Source organism: Sceloporus undulatus, chromosome 2 (assembly GCF_019175285.1).
Source record: "Sceloporus undulatus isolate JIND9_A2432 ecotype Alabama chromosome 2, SceUnd_v1.1, whole genome shotgun sequence".
NCBI classification, from domain to species: domain Eukaryota; kingdom Metazoa; phylum Chordata; class Lepidosauria; order Squamata; family Phrynosomatidae; genus Sceloporus; species Sceloporus undulatus.
This window is the reverse complement of record NC_056523.1, coordinates 124,213,880-124,233,655: the sequence shown is the minus strand read 5'-3', so window position 1 is coordinate 124,233,655 and position 19,776 is coordinate 124,213,880. Positions and strand designations below refer to the sequence as shown.

The 19,776-nt window shown below is 43.2% G+C and overlaps 1 protein-coding gene and 1 long non-coding RNA gene across 2 annotated transcripts in view; both read left to right on the top strand.

The window, feature by feature from the left end:
- Positions 1 to 1,588: 1,588 nt before the first annotated feature.
- The window catches only part of PRKACA (protein kinase cAMP-activated catalytic subunit alpha), a 78,129-nt gene continuing 59,941 nt past the window's right edge, over positions 1,589 to 19,776 (top strand). The window contains exon 1 of the mRNA XM_042449053.1: positions 1,589 to 1,649. Coding sequence (XP_042304987.1) covers positions 1,604 to 1,649 — 46 coding nt within the window. The 5' untranslated portion in view covers positions 1,589 to 1,603. The remainder of the gene's footprint in view (positions 1,650 to 19,776) is intronic.
- On the top strand, positions 1,660 to 5,545 carry LOC121921260. The gene is made up of 2 exons (XR_006101884.1): positions 1,660 to 1,865; positions 2,958 to 5,545. It is a non-coding gene; the product is annotated as an uncharacterized LOC121921260 (long non-coding RNA).

Below are 19,776 nucleotides of genomic sequence, written 5' to 3'. Positions count from 1 at the left end.
ATCCTTTGCTCCACAAGGCTGGCATTGGCAGAAAGGGGAGCACAGATGCCCAAGCTGAGCAGATGTCCTAATATCCAAGATGAATGGAGGACGACATCACCATCATCTTTATTTGAACTGGGACTCGAGAATGGCTTCACAACGTTTAAAAAAGAAGACCATTAAAAACACAGAAAAGTGACACATCATTAAAACAGGATTAAATGAATTGGGACATGAGCGAATAAAAGCTCCAAACACTCCCATAGATGTAAACCCACGTCGTGCTCAAAGTGGAGGGCATTTTGGAATCCCTCTTGGACAGAAGCAGGCGTTGGAATGTAGGACACGTCCGGGAAAAGGAGGACGTGTTTAGCCACACCCACCTGCTTCCCGCTTCTCAGTCAGCACTGGGGACTTTGGGATGCCGGCTGGGTGGTTGTGACGCGGGCGTGAATTCCCAAGGAGGGAGGCCTTCTCTCCAAATCGCATGTCCTTTGTATGAAGAACAGGAAGGCGAGGAGTGTTTGCGCCTTGAGCCCCAGGCAGCCAGCCTCCCTTTTGGTTGTGCAAGATTTGTTCAGAGGGGTTGCCCTTGCCTTCCCTGAGGCCGAGAGAGTGGCTTCCTCGAGGGGCTTTCCATGGCCTCCCGAGTCCTAACAGTCCAGCGCTGAAACCACTGCGCCGCAAGGGCTATCAGTGGTTTGGTTTAACATCCAAAGCTACAGCCCTCTTAGTCTGTATTGTAGGGAGTTCTTGTGGCACCTCTGAGGCTCCCTGAAGGAAAGAAGCTGGCAGCAGGAGCGTCCCTAGGCTAAAGGTCTACTCCCTCAGATGCATATTAGTATTATTGGTATCATTAGTATTATTCACTAATTCACTAGTGTTATTCTGGGAGTTGGAGTATGTTGTGGGGACCAGACAAGTTAAAGCGGTGCCAAACTAGGTTATTTCTCCAGTGTGGATGCAGCCCCTGTCCGACTCTCAAGCCACTGAAGCAGGCGAGACCACCGCCAAAAGCCACAAGCAACAGGGACTTCCTGGTCAGGAGAGGACACTGAAGGCTCCCTTAATGTGCGCACCGCCTTTATGTCCCTTCTCGGCCCCCGTCACAACGCCCCCTCCCTCTCCGACCCGGAGCCCCGCCCATTTCACAATGGACATTCTTTGGAACGCGGACAATCGCAGCGTTCTAAATATAGATCCCTGCTGAACCCCTCCATCTTCCACCCCAGCCAACCAGTGGGAAGATAACCCCCGCTAGCCAATCGGAGGAGGCGCTAGGAACGTACACGACGCTCTTACGCAAGGAGGGGACGGAGCGAGGCGCGTATATGAGGAAGTCGTCACTGCGAGAGAACCAATCATCAACCGCGCTGCTGAGCCGCAGCCAATGAGAGTGGGAGAGCGGTGTGCGGGGGCCAATAGAGTGCGAGGCGCCGCCGCCTCTGTGTCGGAAAGTGGGCGGAGCGTGGCCCGGGCCTGGCAGGGGAGGGGCGGGGGGATCGGGCCTGGCTGGGCCCCGGCGGAGCCTGTGCCGGAGCCTGGACCGAGCGAGCGAGCGAGCGGGCGGGCAGAGCGCCCCCTCCCCGCGGGCCCAGCCCCAGCCCGGCCCCGCCTGGCCATGGGCAACGCCGCCACGGCCAAGAAGGGCGGCGAGATCGAGAGCGGTGAGTGAGGGCCGGGGAAGAAGGAGCCCAGGCAGGCAGGCAGGCAGAGGGAGGGGACGCTCTCGGGCCCAGGCGCAGCGGAGGCGGCAGCAGCAGCAGCAGCAGCAGCCTCGCCTTGGCCTCGCCAGCCGGACCCTCCCTCCGTTCCTGCCCTGGGTGCCTTGGGAGTTCCCGCCCCGCTCTCCGCTACCTCACAAATATTAACAACAATAGCAAGTAACGTAAATATATATTACATTTATTTACCCGTACCTTATTTATTAGGAGAGTGAACTCCCGAGGCCCCAGCGGAGGGAGAGGGAGAGGCATAACATATGCTCCTTTCAAGAGCCTTCCCTTGGATGCTTCGCCTCCTGGGTCCACGTGGGCCTTGTTTAGGCACACACCGGGCGCATCTCTCTCTCTCTCTCTCTGTGTAATGTATGTTATGTAGCGCATTGTTGCTGCGGTTGTTGTAATAAACTCCCAAGGCACCACAGTGGAGGGATGGAGAGAGACAATAACAACAACAACATTAACAATATATTGTGTGCCTGTGTGTGTGGATATATAAATATATACTCCCTAATATTCTCCCCACAGTATTTTCCTTCCCTACCCAGATCATTTCCTTGAATGTTACATCCATATATCTATCTATATCTATCTATATATGTTGCACTGGCACACACACAAACACAGACACACACATTTCTATATGAATAATAAACTCCCAAGGCACCCAGTGGTGAGATGGATAATAGGAATACTGTAATACACTCAATAATAATAATAATGAATAACACACACATGCATATTATTCTCCTGAATATTCTCCCAACAGTATTATCTTCCCTACCTAGATAATTTCCTTGACTTTGTCTGCTTGGATCCACTTGTGTCTTGTGTAGTCATACATGGGGGGGGGGGGTATATAAAATGGATAAGTCACAGGTAGGTTGCCTCTTATTTCCCCTTTGCTCCTGGATTTTCTAAATGGAGCTGTCTCCTCTGGTCATTCCTGTTAATAACATCCAAAATCCACAAAACAACTTCAAAAACTTGCAGCTTGTATTTTGTGCATTTTGGTTGGCCAATGAAGGTATTGTTGTTTTAGGGCTTTTAGATGTTATTGTATTTTGCTGTATAGCCAACATGGCATTATAACTTTTATAATGTTTGTATTTGATATGTAACTATCCTGCAGTAGCATTTCAAACACATTTAAATATCAACAGTAGGATGTGCTGTTTTGTTTGAGTTTGTTAAGTTCACTGTGCCTGGTAAAGATGTATGTACTGATCCTAACACATTTGCTATTGCTTTTAGGCAGGTATGACAGGTTCGTCTAGACAGCCGTCCCTCTTAAAATGCAAATGAAGGATACTTATTGCAGGAGAGGCAGATGGATATAATTCACAGCCGCAAAGGAAGCTGCAGAACGGAACAGCAATTTGGTCAGGCAGGAGAGTGATCCTCAGATGGAAGTACTAGCAACAAAGCAGACTATCCGAATGTAGTTTACCTAGATGGAAGGTAGAGAGTTCTGCTTGGACTGCTTTGCCAGGAGCGGAAGGAAAGAACTTGTAGCTTCAGCAGACTTGCAGGACAGCCAGATGTCACTGGAATGGGACTCCATGAAAACTATTTAAAACTCATTTTCCTTTCCCTCCCCCCATTAGTTCTTTTTTGTTTCCTTGAGGTGTTTTTATCATACAGGCCTCTTGTCAATCTGGGTTTTGCTAGATTTGTTGTGTCTAAGCAGTGGGCATACAGAATGCCTTCTTGTCCATTGTGTGTTCTTCCAGATGAAGCTTTTATGATGTAATCTCCTTGCTTCATTCATAGGATCTTGTACAGGATGGTTTCAAACAGTGATGTGCCCCATTTTTAGCCCTCTCGCATTTTTGTGCCACTACTACTTTTTTTTTCTTACTATAGAAAGCATGTTCAGGAAAGATGAGAAAGGCATGCAATGCCTTTTGACTGGTGGCACTAAAAGCCACTTGTCTGCAAACACCTTAGATGATTCAAGTCACATTTCTTTAGCCTCTCTACTGGATCTCTTTGGAACACCTGATATCTTGGTGTGTAGACTATTCCAGCATTCTTCATGCTGGACTTGGGCTAGGGTGCCCATTTTCTTTTTTTAAGAAAGAACGAAGGGCCGGAACAGATGGCCCTTTAAAGCTGCTGTCCAGGTGGCTTGGGAGTGTGGCATTTATATACTGCACTCTCCCATGCTGCCCTGAAGCTGCCCAAAAGTCAGGTACCTGCCCAAATGTGGATGCCTTCAAGCCGCTCCGGTGGCACGCCATTTATACGCCACATGCCGCCAGAGCACCTTGAAGCCACAATGGGGCTGCAGCATGGCAGGAAAAGTCACCTTCTCCCCACCAAAAAAGGATTGAATCTTTGCCACTCCTTTTTTGGCTGGCTTCATGGTGGATTGGGGCTGTGGTGTGTGTTCGCTGTGGCCTCAGTCTGTCTGTTTCAAGCCACCCCTTCTGCCCATCTGTTTCACCCCATAGTGACTAAATGATTGTAATAAATAATGTGTATGTGATGGAACAAGAAGACTACAGTACAGCAGAACATTCAGCCCAGGCTTCCTAGATGCCAGTGTTGTGCTTTCAAACATAGAATTGTCTATCATTTTTCAATAGTTCTTCAAAGCGAGAAGAAGAACATATTGTAAGTGAATGTGGAAACTTTAAAGCTGTGGCTTGGCACCTGAGACATTTTATCCTCTATGACTCCTGGAACAAAGGAAGCAATATGGTAACCCTTTCTGAGCTCTCAGTGCCTTATGGATATTAGCTCTTGCTTCAGCATGTCATTGCAGAATTGTAAGCAGAGTCCAGGAATCCCAATTAAACTCTTTCCTGGCTTATTTTACCTTGTGAATAACATCCCATTGGTTCTACTCAAACTAAAATAGCCCCTTTTGAAAATTTTCTGTGCAACAGGGATGGAGGATGTTTAGTGAAGCAAATGTTAGACTGCAGCTTCTTCATCATTCGTCACTGGCTGTGCTGGCTAGAGCAGATAGGAGTTGCAATCTAGTAATATCTGGAAGGCCACACATTCCTCATTCTTGATGTAGAAGAGTAATGGGCAAGGCAGAGAACATGTTTACCACTTGCTGCTTTTATCACTGTCTTATAAGTTATCATTATCTTATTTATATATTTTAAAAGTATTATTGATTTTTTTATTTGCAAATATAAAAAAAATAAGTGGGAAGAGAAAAAGAAAGCAAAGGGAGGGAAATACATAGGATTGTTAGGATATTGTCAATGGAACAGCCATATAAGCACCTTCTTGAAGATGGAATCTAGAAAGAGCACATTTGTGGATAGATAAAGCAGCAAGGTACTCTGAACATTGAATAATGGATTTTATTTGTCTTTCCATTCCTGAAATATGTTTTTGGTTGTGGTTTTTTGGTTGTTTGTTTGTTTGTTTGTTTGCTATACCACGAGCACAAAATAACCACAGGTTAAGTTCCAAATTACAGGAATAAAGTTTAAAAATACATAAACACATACAAATATCAAATATTTTCCTAATGCAAAATTAATAAGCCACAATACATCCAATCAACCAGAGAGCAACCACCACTGGACATGCCCACTTGATATGTCACGGGGGCTAGAGCCATTTATTACTGTGGTACTGAAGGACTCACAGTATTTAGTATTTGCTGTTTTAGTCATCACTTTATTTGAAATCACAGTTGTGAATGACATCTGGGAATTTAGAGAAGACAGACCAATATTAACATGAGCCAATATTGTGGGCTCCCTGAACATCAAGGACCTGATTAATATTCCTTTTCTGCACTTCAAAACAGTATATTATTGCCATAGCAAGAGAATTCAACTGTTTTTAAGGAAATAAATTGCAGAAATTAATAATGTGTGCAGTTATGATTTTCTTGTATAAACACAGTTGTATTTTTTCTACTTGGTGATATTTGGATCTTTATGGAATTTGGTACTTTCTGCTGAGGGGAAGCATAGGTAAGTGAGAAGCAATAAGGCAGGGGTAGGCAACCTGCGGCCCGCGGGCCGGATGCGGCCCGGCAAGGCCTTGGGACCGGCCCCAGCCCAGTCTTGCCGCCGATTGCTACCTGGGCCTTTGGGGGACAATTGTCTATAGAAGCCTCAGAAACATGCATTTATATTAACATTTTTTAAAAAAATCAGCAAATTTTTTCATGTGTCCTCCATTTTTTTAAAAAAAGTGTCTTCCATTTGAAATTTTTGTCCTACATTTGTCCTGGTTTATTTATATATTTAAATTTTTTAAATTTTTTAATTTTTTGGCTTCGGCCCCCCAATTGTCTGAGGGACAGCAACCCGGCCCCCGGCTCAAAAAGGTTGCCTACCCCTGCAATAAGGCAACATGATTAGAAACAGGAACAGTTTTAGTTGATGGTTTTATGGGGCTTAGATATCCTGTCAATTCAAACACTAGTTCTTTAATGTTTGAAAGGTAAAGTACAGCTTTTTAATGCTATTATTATGAAATGCTGAAATATTCATATATTTTTTAAGTTTTTAAATAAATCCAAATGCTGCACCATGCACAGCTTCACACAAATGCATTTGTGTGGAATCATGAAGTTGAACAGTTCTGTTAAGTTACTCTATTTGTTTATGAACTTGCATAGTCCACCATTCCATTGTGTTCACATTGTTCAGGCACTGAGTTTATTAGATCAAGAGGTGGAAAAGTAAGAGTGAACACTTTCCTTTTAATGATGACTTAACCACTGCAGTATTGGCATTTAACTACTGTGCCACCAGGGCTCCTGACTTGGGTAATTGTGATTGAATTCTGCATGTCCTTCAGGGCTGTAGTCTCATGTTTGTATTTACTGTACACATAAGCACGTTATTTAGTCTTAATGGTCTAATAGCTGTTTTCTAACTTTGCAACCAAAGATATATTTACAGATTGTGAATATGAAATATTTCTAAAGTTACTGCTTCAAATGACAGTGTGCAGGCTCTCTTCGGTTAGGTGAAATGACTTGGAAGCTTTTGCGTACTGCCATGGAACAAATATATTCAGTGGGTCAAAACACTGCAGAGATAAATCCAGTTGGTAATTGGGCATGCAAATAGTATAAATGTAAATGTAAAACTGCAAAATTGGAGCTTAGGCTCTGGCCCTGTCAGGGAACACACCCAACCTGCCTCTCTGTCTGTTGATCTCCCAATATATATCTAATATAGGACATGTCCAGGCTGTCTGCTTTTGCATCTGAAGAGTAGTGATAGAGGAAACAGTGTTAGACCTGTACAGTACTTCTTTTGCTATTTTGTAAATTTCCAGCAGATATGCCATCTGACCCACAAAGGATCTATGCTGCTATTCCCCCCCCCTCCTGATTAGTCCTCTTCCTGCCCTGTCTCTCCCCCTCCCCACACACTGTAATTTTTGGCAGCATTAAAAAGGCAAACAGAACTCAATTATATTGAGCATGGCTGTAATTAAACAATTGAGGACAGATAATGCTTGTGAAGCTTTTTCAGCAATTAATGGAAGCACTGTTTCAATATTATTATTATTAAATGGGACATCCAGGTGCCTGTGGTTTTTGGCTGCCAGAATGTTCTCTGTAAAAAACCAAGTATGGAATTTTCTGGAAAATAGAATGGTCAAGAAAACCCAGACCATAACTGTCTCAGTACAAATATAAACGTTTTTGTGAACTCCACTAAATCTTTAATAACAATTGTGAATCAAAGTGGTAATTGGATACATACCTCCTGATATAGTTAATACGATTTAGTACAGTAGTTGACAGTTGAGTATTGTCTGAGTGTACTGGACTGCAGTTGTATAGTCCCCATCCACCATGGTCAATGGTTATCTTGGCTAAAGATGTTCTTAAAGTATATACTGTGTCTTGAAAATGTTAAGGTAGTTTACAACATTAAAATTACAATAAAACAAACTATAAAATCAGCAATTATAAGAAACAACGTATATCCACATCAAGTAGGAATTACAACACAACACACACACAATTCCCTGAAACTGGAGAAAATATTTGGAATGCTGTACATTTTCAAGTAAGAAATTTTCTCAGAAGATGCAGACAAGAAAAAGAGAGTACAGTGGTACCCCGGGATACGAATGCGCCGGGTTAAGAATTTTTCGGGATACGAAAAAATCCCATAGGGATTTATTGCTTCGGCTTACGAAGGTTTCTTCGGGTTACGAAAAAACCGCGGCGCTATTTTCCGCCACCGGAGGGCAGCAGAGAGCTATTTTTCCATTAGCGCCTATGGGAATTCGGCTTACGAAGGTATTTCGGGTTACGAAATTAACCGCGGAACGAATTAATTTCGTAACCCGGGGTACCACTGTAGTGGTATGTCGATTACAGATCCTCAGGAAGGTTATTATCATGAAAGAAGTTAAGAAGCTGGCAAGATAGGAAATCAGAGTAATATTGAAAATCAAAGTGAGGAGGACAAATGTAGTCTCCAATTTCAAAAATGGGATTATTATTTTTTTTGAAATTTTTGAAAATAATTACCACCTAGTCAGCCTGACAATTTGGAAATAGTAGGGCTGTTGTGTAGAGAAGATGGTGAAATACTAAGAGAGAAAAGGCAGAACTACTCAACAGCTTTACCTCCATCTTCTCTGAGAGGCAGAGCTCAGCCTGGGAAAATGGAGCAGATGATGCAGTAGGGGAAATGCATCACAGAATAGGTAAAGTTACAGGAATACCTGGATATTCACAAATTCAAGTCTCCAGGTCCAGATGAACGACATTCAAAGATATTAAAAGAACTAACAAAAGTAATCTCAAAACCACTTTCAATAATCTTAGAATTCCTTTGAGAACAGGAAAGGTCCTAGCAGACTGGACAAGGGCAAATGTCCCCATCTTCAATAAAGGGGGAAAAAAGAGGACCCAAATAATTACCAGCCAGTCAGCCTGACATCAATACCAGCAAAAATTCCAAAGCAGATAATGAAATAGACTGTTGCACACACTGCAAAAGGAATGCCATGATCACTAAAACTCAACATGGATTTCTCTAAAACAAGTCATGCCAGACAGGGGCTGTGCAGCCTGCTTCTAAGGGGTGGCCTGTAGCTGCCTTCAGCTGCGACAGATTGTGGTCATGCAACCACACGCTGAGGCCCCAATTTGGCCTTTCCAGGGTGCAAAAAGATGCAAAAAGCGGTTCCTTTTTGTGCTCTGAAAAAGGCACGATAGTCGTGGCGCCATGACTTTAAGGTGCTCCTTTGGTGCTGTGTCATGTGGACCCAGCACCATGATGCCACGCACCATGTGGAGCAGCGTGTGACATCACACCACCTTGAGGCGGGGTTGGGGCATGCATCATGTGGATGCTCTGGCTCCGCCCCCAGGCTGGCCTTTATGGCTGGTGTGCACGGCCCCTAACCCCCCCCTTCTTTTTTTATGAAGCCACAAGCTGGGTGGATGAAGGCATTGCTGTGGTTGTAGCATATCTTGATTTCAGTAAGGCCTTTTGACAAGGTCTCCCATGACACCCTTGAAAAAAGCTCGTAAAATGTGGGCTAGACAATGCGGCAGATAGGTAGATTTGTACTTGGTTGGCCAACCAAACCCAAAGGGTTCTAAACAATGGCACCTCCTCATCCTGGAGAGAAGTGACCAGTGGGGTGCCGCAGGGTTCTGTCCTGGCCCCACTGCTATTCAACATCTTTATCAGTGATTTGTACGATAGAATAGAGGACATGTTTATCACATGACACCAAATTAGAAGAGGGAGCTAATACCCCAGAGGACAGGATCAGAATTCAAAATTACCTTAACAAATTAGAGAACTGGACCAGAACTTGAATTTCAATAGGGAGAAATGTAGGACAACAGTTCCAGTGAGAAAGAAAAATGGGAGGTGTCTCAATAAACCAGGATGGATGACTAAGAAACTCTCAACTGAGGTAAGTTTTAAATGGAACATGTGCAGTACAGTATAAGAAATGGAAAAAGGGGGGAATCACAAAAAAGGAATTCAAAGAAATAGCAGGCAGGTGTAGGGGTAAAGTCAGAAAAGCTAAAGCGCAGAATGAACTCAGGCTTGCTAGAGAGGTTAAAAAGAATAAAAAGGGCTTTTTTGGATATGTCCACAGCAGAAGAAAGAAGAAGGAAATGGTAGGGCCACTGCATGGAGAAGATGGCAAAATGCTAACAGAAGACAGAGAAAAGGCATAATTACTCAACACCTTGGCGGGATACAAACCGCCGCTTTGCGGTGGTCTGCCGCCGCCGCCGGTTAGTCCGTGGGGGAGCCGGAGCCGCCACACGGCGCGGCTCCCCTGCGGACCGAAAAAGAAGCTCCAAAATGGAGCTTCTTTTAGAGTCGCGTTTGCGAGTAGCAAGGCGCCAGGGGCGCACTTGCTATGTCACAAAGGACGCGACGCGTACGGACGCTCAGCGTCCGATACGCAAAGATGGCGCTGGCCATGTAGAAGGGCCGGCGCCATCTTGTACGGACGGAGTCCGTATTAGGCCCAGGGGCGTCTAGAAGAGATGCCCCTTTTTTAAAATGGGACGTCCTCTGGACGTCCCAAATGCCGGTTTGTAACCAGCCCTTCTTTGCCTCAGCCTTCTCAGAAAAGGAAAAGGGTGCTCAACCTGAGGATAATGGAGCAGAGGACAGAATAGGGGAATTTCAGTACAGAATAAGTAAAGAGATAGTGCAGGAATAACTGGTTAATCTAAACAAATATAAATCTCCAGGACCAGATGAACTACATCCAAGAGTATTAAAAGAACTGGCAAATGTAATATTGTAACCATTGGCAATAATCTTTGAGAACTGGAGAACAGGAGAAGTCCCAGCAGACTGGAGGAAGGCAAACGTTGTCCCCATCTTCAGAAAGGGGGGGAAAGGGGATCCCAACAATTATCGTCCAGTTACTCTGACATCTATACCAGGAAAGATTCTAGAGCAGATCATTAAGCAGAGAGTCTGTGAAGATCTAGAAAGCAATGCTATAATCACAAAAAGTCAACACGGGTTTCAGAGAAAGAAGTCATGCCAGACAAATCTTAACTCTTTCTTTGATAAAATTACCAGCTTGGTAGATGAAGGGAATGCTGTGGATATGGTATACAGTATCTTGATTTCAGTAAGGCCTTTGACAATGTTTCCCATGACATTCTTGCAAACAAGTTTGTGAAATGTGGGTTAGACAAGGCAACTGTTACATGGATTTGTAATTGGTTGACCGGCTGAACCCAAAGGGTGCTCAACAATGGCTCCTTTTCATCCTGGAGGGAAGTGACCAGTGGGGTCCCACAGGGCTCTGTCCTGGGCCCAGTGTTATTCAATATCTTTATCAATGACTTGGATGACAGAATTGGGGGCATACTCATCAAATTTGCAGATGACACCAAATTAGGAGGAATAGCTAATACTCCAGAGGAAATGATCAAAATTCAAAATGACCTGAATAGATTAGAAATTCAACACGAAGAAATGTAAGGGACTGCACTTAGGGTGGAAAAATGAAATGCACAGATATAGGATGGGGTACACCTGGCTGAATGAGACTACATGTGAAAGGGATCTGGGAGTCCAAGTAGACCACAAGTTGAACATGAGTCAACAGTGCAATGCAGCAGCTAAAATGGCCAATGCAATTTTAGGCTGCATCAATAAAAGTATAGTGTCAAGAGAAGTAATAGTGCCACTGTATTCCGCTTTGGTCAGGCCCCACCTGGAATATTGTGACCAGTTCTGGGCACCACAATTCAAAAAGGACATTGAGAAACTGGAGCATGTCCAAAAGAGGGTGACTAAAATGGTAAAGGGTCTGGAAACCATACCCTGTGAGGAACAACTTAGGGAGCTGGGGATGTTTAGCCTGGAGCAGGGACGTAGTGTGGTGGAAATTTCTGTTACAGTAGCCAAGGGGGGGGGGGTTCTTGGAGTCCGGACCCCCCCCTTTCATTAGAAAAATGAATGGTGTGTGCTGCTGTGCTGCCGCACTCAAGCCCCATTATAATGGTGGCACTTAGACTGGACCCCCCTCCCTTCCTAAAACCCTAGCTACATCCCTGCCTAGAGAAAAGAAGGTTAAGATGTGATATGGTAGCCCTGTTTAAATATTTGAAGGGATGTGATATTGAGGAGGGAGCAAGCTTGTTTTCTGCTGCTCCAGAGAACAGGACCCAGAACAATGGATGCAAGCTCCAGGAAAAGAGATTCCACCTCAACATAAGGATGAACTTCCTGACAGTAAGGGCTGTTCGACAGTGGAACACACTCCCTTGGAGTGTATTGGAGTCTCCTTCTCTGGAGGTCTTTAAGCAGAGGCTAGATGACCATCTATTGGGGATGCTTTGATTGAGAGTTCATGCATTGCAGGGCATTGGACGGGATGGCCCTTGTGGTCTCTTCCAACTCTACAATTCTATGATTCTATGAGGAGTAAAATGCTCAATGTATAGCACTACAACACTTTTTGAAATGCTGCAATTACTTTAGTCACCAGATAAGCAGTCAAAAACCCAGTGGCTGCTATGTCTCAGTGTCAAGTAGGCAACTACAGTGGTACCTCGGGATACGAAATACCCAGGTTACGAAATTTCTGGGATACGAAAAAATCCCATTGGAAATAATTGTTCCGGGTTACGAATGTTTTTCGGGTTACGGAAAAATTTTTTGGTGCTTTTCGGCGCTTTTTCGCACGAAACGCGGCTTTTCCCCATTAGCGCCTATGGCAATTCGGCTTACGAAGGCTTTTCGGGTTACGAAAGCGGCCGCGGAACGAATTAATTTCGTAACCCGAGGGAGCAGTGTATAAGCCTTGGATACTAGCATAGTTGGTAGCCTCTGAGGAAGGTGATAGTCTGCATAGTTGCAGCTATAACCTTTCCTGATAAAGTAGCACATGAGTCAATTAGTTCCTGCTCTACTTTGTTAGAGGAATGGTTTATATCAAAACCATTCTTGAAAGAAATTTCTTTGGCCATTAAAAGAAATTCAACTTGTGAAGAAGTACCTCAAAAAAACCTCCTACTTGAAACCCATCTTCTGTGAACTACTGAGTCATTTGACCATGCCCCAAAGGCCTTCTAATTTATGCTTTCTTATGACAGTGCCCCATCCCTCAAGAAAAACAGCTTTTGAAGTTGCCCTTCTGGTTATGTACTTCCCTGTATGTACTGTATAGGGAAATGCATCTGAAGACTGAAGGGATGCACAAGGGCCATCTAAAATTCCAGATCACTTAAGGTAAACACACCATACAGCTTATCACATCACAGAATCTCTTTTTTGATCCTTTTTAATTACGATGGTCTAGTGGTGGCATTTTGTTGTAAGAGATTCAGATTCAAGTCAGTGGTCATAAAGGTAACTTGGAAGCCGGGCAAGTCAGTTGTTTCCGTTTACCCTCCAGGGTGAATTTGTTAAATAAAATGTACTGTAATCCATTATTTCTTTATTGAATATCTTGCTTTTCTCTCAAGGCAGCTCACAGCATTGGTTAAAACAAAATAGAGCCAAAAGTAAACCATAGTAATCAAAACAATTTTTAAAAAACAAATAAGCCATCCTATTAAAAACGGCCCAAATATGAAATATAAAAGTATAGCACATACACTCCATTGAAAGAGCCATCACCTCTCCCTCATGGGACCTTCTTTCAAGATTACTTAAAATGGTTCTACAAACCCATGGAAAGATGGGGACCAAATCACCTCACTTTCTCTGCCTTATTGCCATACTTACACAAAGATCAGGTTGGGAGGTCTACCTCTCCCTCATTGGCACCTCTGACAGATAGCTCTCCAAGTTTCACTCTGTGCTTTTCTATTCTTCACCTTCCTCCTTGCTTAGCATCTCCCCTTTGAGCAGTTTTTGTTCTCAAGCTTTGGCTAGGGAAAATGTGGTCCATGGACCATGTGGTCCCAAATCCTTTTTTGTGCTCTCAGAGCCACCCAGTAGGCCACGAAAGCCCTCCACCCCATAATTTTTTAAAAAATTAACTGCAAAACTAATACAAAGTGTAGCAGGATAGATTTACCCATCATCCCCGTAAACCCCCAAACAGCCAATTTAGGGATGAAAGGGGAAGTGAAGTCATATCACATGAGGATTTGCAGAGAACAGTCTCAGTGGCCTGCTGGAAGAGCAGAAATTGGCCCCTGTCCCTGGCACAGTTGCTGACCCCAGGAAATCTCTGATATTTGGGCCTTGTGCTCTGTTTCTTGGTACCAAAACACATATTTGACTTGTTCACTGCTTCCATGACTTGTCTGCTGTTCCCTGTGTACTTGGCCCCAAGATGGCGACTTTGCTTTCTTATTTGGCATCTACCCTAGTCCACTGTCTTGTGGTTTTGGTATGATGGTTGGTATGATAATTTTTACTGTAATTGTTTTGATATGAGGATTTTTTTTTTGCTTCAATCCTTTGTGATTTATCAGTTGCTTCATTTTTTTAATGTTCATTATTCTTCTGGAAAAGACACACAGACATTCCTGGAATAATCTTTTATGACACCTGCCCTTTAGTTTTTGAGCTGTAATTGTAATGAGGGAAATCTAACTTTCAGCAATTTGTAAATTACTGGGTGGTAATTTATGGCTTGTCTGCTTTCTCTGATGCAGCATCTTTAATTCAAAGTTAATGTCCAATTAGTACAGTGCCTTGTTTTAGTTCCTGGCCACAGTTCCCTGGCAACATTTGCATAACTACAGTATGTCGTTCATAATAAGAAGTGAAGTAAGGAAGTTTGAATAAATGGAACTCTTTTCATGAGTTTTTAATGGGGAAGGGGTGTAGTGTTTTTATTTTTATCATGTTTTAAATATCTTTTAATGCTTTTTAAAACTGTGCTTTTCACTTGTGTTTTAAAATGAAAGTTAGTTTAATTGTATTTTAACTTTTGTATTAAGATTTTTTAAAATGTATTTTTAAGGTGTTGTATACCGCCTTGGGTCCCTTACTGGGAGATAGGTGGGATATAAATAATTAAATAATTAAATAAAGACTGTTATAAGTGCCCACCCCATCTTTCCATTTTATAGTGTGTACTGTACCTCAGTGCACAGGTGATGGAGGAAATTCCTGGGTGTGTAATAGTTAGGAATAAATAATAATAATAATAATAATAATAATAATAATAATAATAATAAACTGTTTATTTATATACCGCTTTTCCTTGAGATCAAAGTGGTTCACATCAGGTAAAACTATGACAAACGTCATAATACAGTATAAAAACAGTTAAAACATTCAGTTACAATAATAAATATTCAATAAAATTATCTAAAATAAGAAATTAAATGGTCAAAATTATAGGCTATCAAGTGTCTTAATCTAATTGGGGAATATTTCTCTAAAAAGAGTCGGGAGGGTATGCTTGCTGGAAGAGATAGGTTTTAAAAGCCTTTTTAAAGGCTTCCAATGTACCACTAGAGCGGATCTCTTCTGGGAGAGCGTTCCAAAGAGTAGGCGCTGTCGCTGTGTAAGCTCTTTGGTGGGTTGTTGCCAGTCTCATCTTAGGATGTTCAAGTAGGAGTTTCCCCGTTGTTCTAAGGGTGCGGGGCGGATTATATAGGGAGAGGCGTTCCCTCAAGTAACTTGGGCCCAAGCCATGTAGAGCTTTAAAGGTAATAACCAACACATTGTATTGGGACCAGAAGCGAATTGGCAGCCAGTGAAGAGATTTTAACACGGAGGTTATATGATCCGACCTAGCTGTACCTGTGACCAATCGGGCTGCAGCATTTTGAACCAACTGAAGCTTCCGAACCTGATACAAAGGTAGCCCCATGTAGAGACAGAAATCCAAACGAGAGGTTACCAGTGTGTCTACTACAGTTTCTAGGTCTTTTGATCCAGACAGGGACGCAGTTGGCGTATCAGCCGAAGCTGGTACCAAGCACTCTTGGCCATCGCATCTACTTGAGATGATAACTGTAGAGATGGATCCAGGAGTACTCCCAAACTGCGAACTTTCTCCTTTAGGGAAATGTAACCCCGTCCAGGACAGGATGGCAAATTTCCCTATCTGGATTCGGAGGACCTATCACGAGTACCTCTGTTTTCTCTGGATTCAGCTTGAGTTTGTTTTTCCTCATCCAGCCTATTACTGACCCCAGGCAGGCATCCAGAGGAGAGGTGCCAACCTTAGTCACTGTATCAGTCAGAGACATGGAGAGATAGATCTGGGTGTCATCATAACACCGAGCTCCATGGTTCCGGATGATCTCTCCCAGTGGCTTCATGTAAATGTTAAATAGCATGGGGGACAGGATGGCGCCTTGTGGGAAACCTGATGTAAGCTCTCTTTTACGAGAGCAACTGTCCCCCAGCCTCACCATCTGGAATCTCCCTGAGAGATAGGACTGGAACCACTGGAGCGCACTGCCCCCGATACCCAAATCTCTCAGGCATTCCAGAAGGATACCATGGTCAATGGTATCGAAGGTCACTGAGATGTCCAAGAGCACCAACAGGGTTACACTTCCCCTGTCAGTGGCCAGACGGAGATCATCGACTAAGGCGACCATGGCAGTCTCAACTCCGTAGCCCGCTCTGAAGCCAGTTTGAAATGGGTCCAGATAATCGGTGTCATCCAAGACAGCTTGGAGCTGAAAAGCGACTGCCCTCTCAATCACCTTGCCCAAGAATGAAGAGGAGAAGAATCTAGACATCTGCAGAACACGCCAGGCTTTTCCTCCAGCCATAATGTGTCATGAAGGTTCACAGGCAATTCTGGTCAGGAGAACAAACTTGGGAGTTTACCCTTCTGCTGACCTAATCTTCAAGTGTAGAATTGTACTGTGAACCATGTTATTAAATACTTCATAAAGCTACTTCTCAAAGTGTTGTACAGAAGTTAAAAATGTAATAATAAAACAGTGCAACCACAATAAATAATTGATATGACTAGTTTATTGATCAGATTAGGCTCTATATCACTTGTATAACACTGACATTGTTATTTGGGGAGGATTGGGTGGTAGAGATTGATTGGTTATAGTTGAATTCTAAAAAGAAATTAAGGCCATGCCCTTAATAGTGTGGCAGGTACTAGCAGGACACATAGATTTAATTTTAGTTCTTTTGTCAAGGGCTTCTTATATGTGGAGGGAAAGAAGGATTCTGCTGCCAATGGCTGTTCTAAGTACAATATCCAGTCTATTTTTGATGTTTTTACTTAAGCACTGTACTTCTGCTCATCTAGCTTGTAAAAGGTGTTTTGGTTCACAGTTTAAGAGCAAAATGTAAAATAAACATATAAAAAGCAAAGATGGAATTCAACTTGATATGTTGGTAACCAAAGCAGCCTCCTAAAAGTGAAGATTTTAAATGTTTTGGTTTTGAGGTCTCACCATAGAGTTCAATGGATGCAAGAATGGTGCTTGAAATAGAAGATATAATTTCAGGGGACAGTGATCTGATTGCACCAATCCTACCACAACAAACAGGGGTCCTTAAACATGATCACAATTATACAAAGCATGTTGGGGATCTTTCTGGAAGAGGTATGCCTTTAGATAACATTATCTCAAGTTGAAGGCTTTATAGATAAAAACCAGCATTTTGATCTAGGCCTGAAAGAAACTGGGAACCAGTTGAAAAATATTTGAGAATAGATGCTATAAGCAGCTTTTAATAATACAGTCAGACCTCCTACTCCATGGATTATTTTATCCACGGATTCAAGCATCCACAGTTTGAAAAATATTTTAAATATATATAAATTCCCAAAAGCAAACCGTGATTTTGCCATTTGATATAAGTTACACCATTTTACTATGCCATTGTATTCAGTGGAATTTGAGCATCCACAGACTTTCATATCCACAGAGGATCCTAGAACGAAACCCCAGTGGATACCAAGGGCCCACTGTACTCACAAAGAGTTTTGCTGCTGCATTTTATTTAATGATTACATTTATTACATAAATAACATTTATTTTCAAGGAGCTCAAAGCAACGTTCATGGTTCTCCTCTTGTTCTTTGTCGCTTTAGGAGCTCTGTGGTGTGGATCTGGCTGAGAAATATTTCCTGCCAAAGGTCACCTAGTGAATTTTCTGATCAAAATAGGAATTTGAACATGGGGTAGTCTGATAGTCTCATCACCACTCAAGACTGGCTTGCTGACCAGTTGAAGATTCCTAGTAGTCCTAATAGTAGTAGTAGTAGTAGTAGCAGCAGCCAGACCCAGCCTACTGCCATAGTTAACAATTTAGATGGCCAGATCTTGCAATTACAGAAAACGATGCAGTTGACACACAAGTGGGACCTCTTCACCTTCAATTAAAAAACCCACCCTTCCTTCTTTTTTGGGTAGGTGAATGCAGGCATGTGTGAGGAAGCTCCAGTTTTGTCCATACTCTTCTCTTCTGGCTGAATATTATCACCAAATAGTCAACGGAGGAAGATAGCAGCATGCGTAGTGGTTTCGGTGTTGGACTAAGACCCTGAAGACCAGGGTTTGATTCCCAGCTCAGCCATGGAAGCCCACTGGGGTGAGCTTGGGCAAGTCATATTCTCTCAGCCTCAGAGGACGGCAATGGCAAACCTCTCTGAACAAATCTTGCCAAGAAAACCCCATGATAGATTCTCTTTAGAGTCTCCATATGTCGGAAATGACTTGAAAGCACACAACAACAACAACAACAGGCCATGTAGGAGCTGATGAGCTTTGCTTTCATCTCTTTTGGGGCAGAGGCAGTCTGGCTGATCAACTTGATCGCAGGACAGTCTGATCCTTTGCCTCATTTCTTCAAAGTGATGCCTGTCGTGTGTGCATTTCCCTCTCTTGACTAAAACTCCAAAGCACTGTCAATGTCTGTTTGCTTGGATTGACCCTCCTGGGGAGCCGTAGTCCAAGTGCAGAGCAGCCACCTTCCAGACTGGCAAGATGGAGGCTGGAGGTGAGCGGGAGGCGCAGGCTGGGTCTTCTTTGGGAGGGGATAGGAAGGCCTGGGGACCCCGATGCCGGCCCTCAGGGGCCAAAGGAGGGCCCTGGCTTTATCTAGGGCCAGAGGGTTGTGACAAGATCCGGGTCAGAGGTGGGGTGGGGAAGGGAGGAAGGAAGGGACTCTGATGTGGGGAGGCTGCTGCCTGGGCCCAGGTCAGGAAGGAGAAGGATGGCTTGGAGGGAAGGGCTGCTGCTCTCTGGCTGCTCCAGGATGGTAATTTAAGCAAAGGGTGGTGGTGGTTGTTGTTGTTGTTGTTGTTGTTGTTGTTGCGGCATGCCTTCAAGTCGTGGCCCTATCATCGGGTTTTCTTGGCAAGTTCCTTCAGAGAGGGTTTGCCATGGCCAATCTATTTTTAAATGTTTAATTGTATCAGTTTTAATTATTGATTGTTTAATAGTAATATTTTAGTGTAGTAAGGTGGGGGGGAAGGTAATTAATGGGATGCATTTTAATTCTATGTTACGTTTTATCTAATGTTGTGAGCCGCCTTGATCCTACAGGAAAGGCAGCATATAAATAAAGCTTTATTATTATTATTATTATTATTATTATTATTATTATTATTATCCTCTGAGGCTGAGAGAGTGTGACTTGCCCAGTGCCACCCAGTGGGGTTTACATGATTCGAACCCTGGACTCCAGAGCCTTAGTCCACAACACTCAAACCACTATGCACTCTCTCTCTACAAGTCGAGGTAGGCCTCAAAAAGCAAAGGCAGGCCTTTTGATTTGTAAAATATCATTCTGTAAGATTTAATATACCTAGCTACTTGTTTACTCTTTTCTGGTTTATTGATTTCTGTAGGTTTGCGCCTGTGGCAGGTCAGAACGGGTAGTGATTGGTCTTTATGCTCCTTTAAAGAGATGGGATTTTATTTGTGTGTGTATGTTGATGTCTGTCTACAGGGCACTAAAATGTACAGTGATGAAACTCTGTGAGTAATGTGTGTTTGGTGTGGAACATGGCAAATTCATAGTAAAGACAGTATTAGATTTTGATATCACAGGAGTGGAGAGCTAATATTCTTTTACATGCTATCTGTTTTAATATTGTAATGATTAAATTCTGTTTTAATATAACACTTTTCTATGTTTTAATGGTACTGTTTTAATTTTGTAAGCTGCTCTGAGTCCCAGTTTTGGGGAAAGGGTGGGGTATAAATAAATAC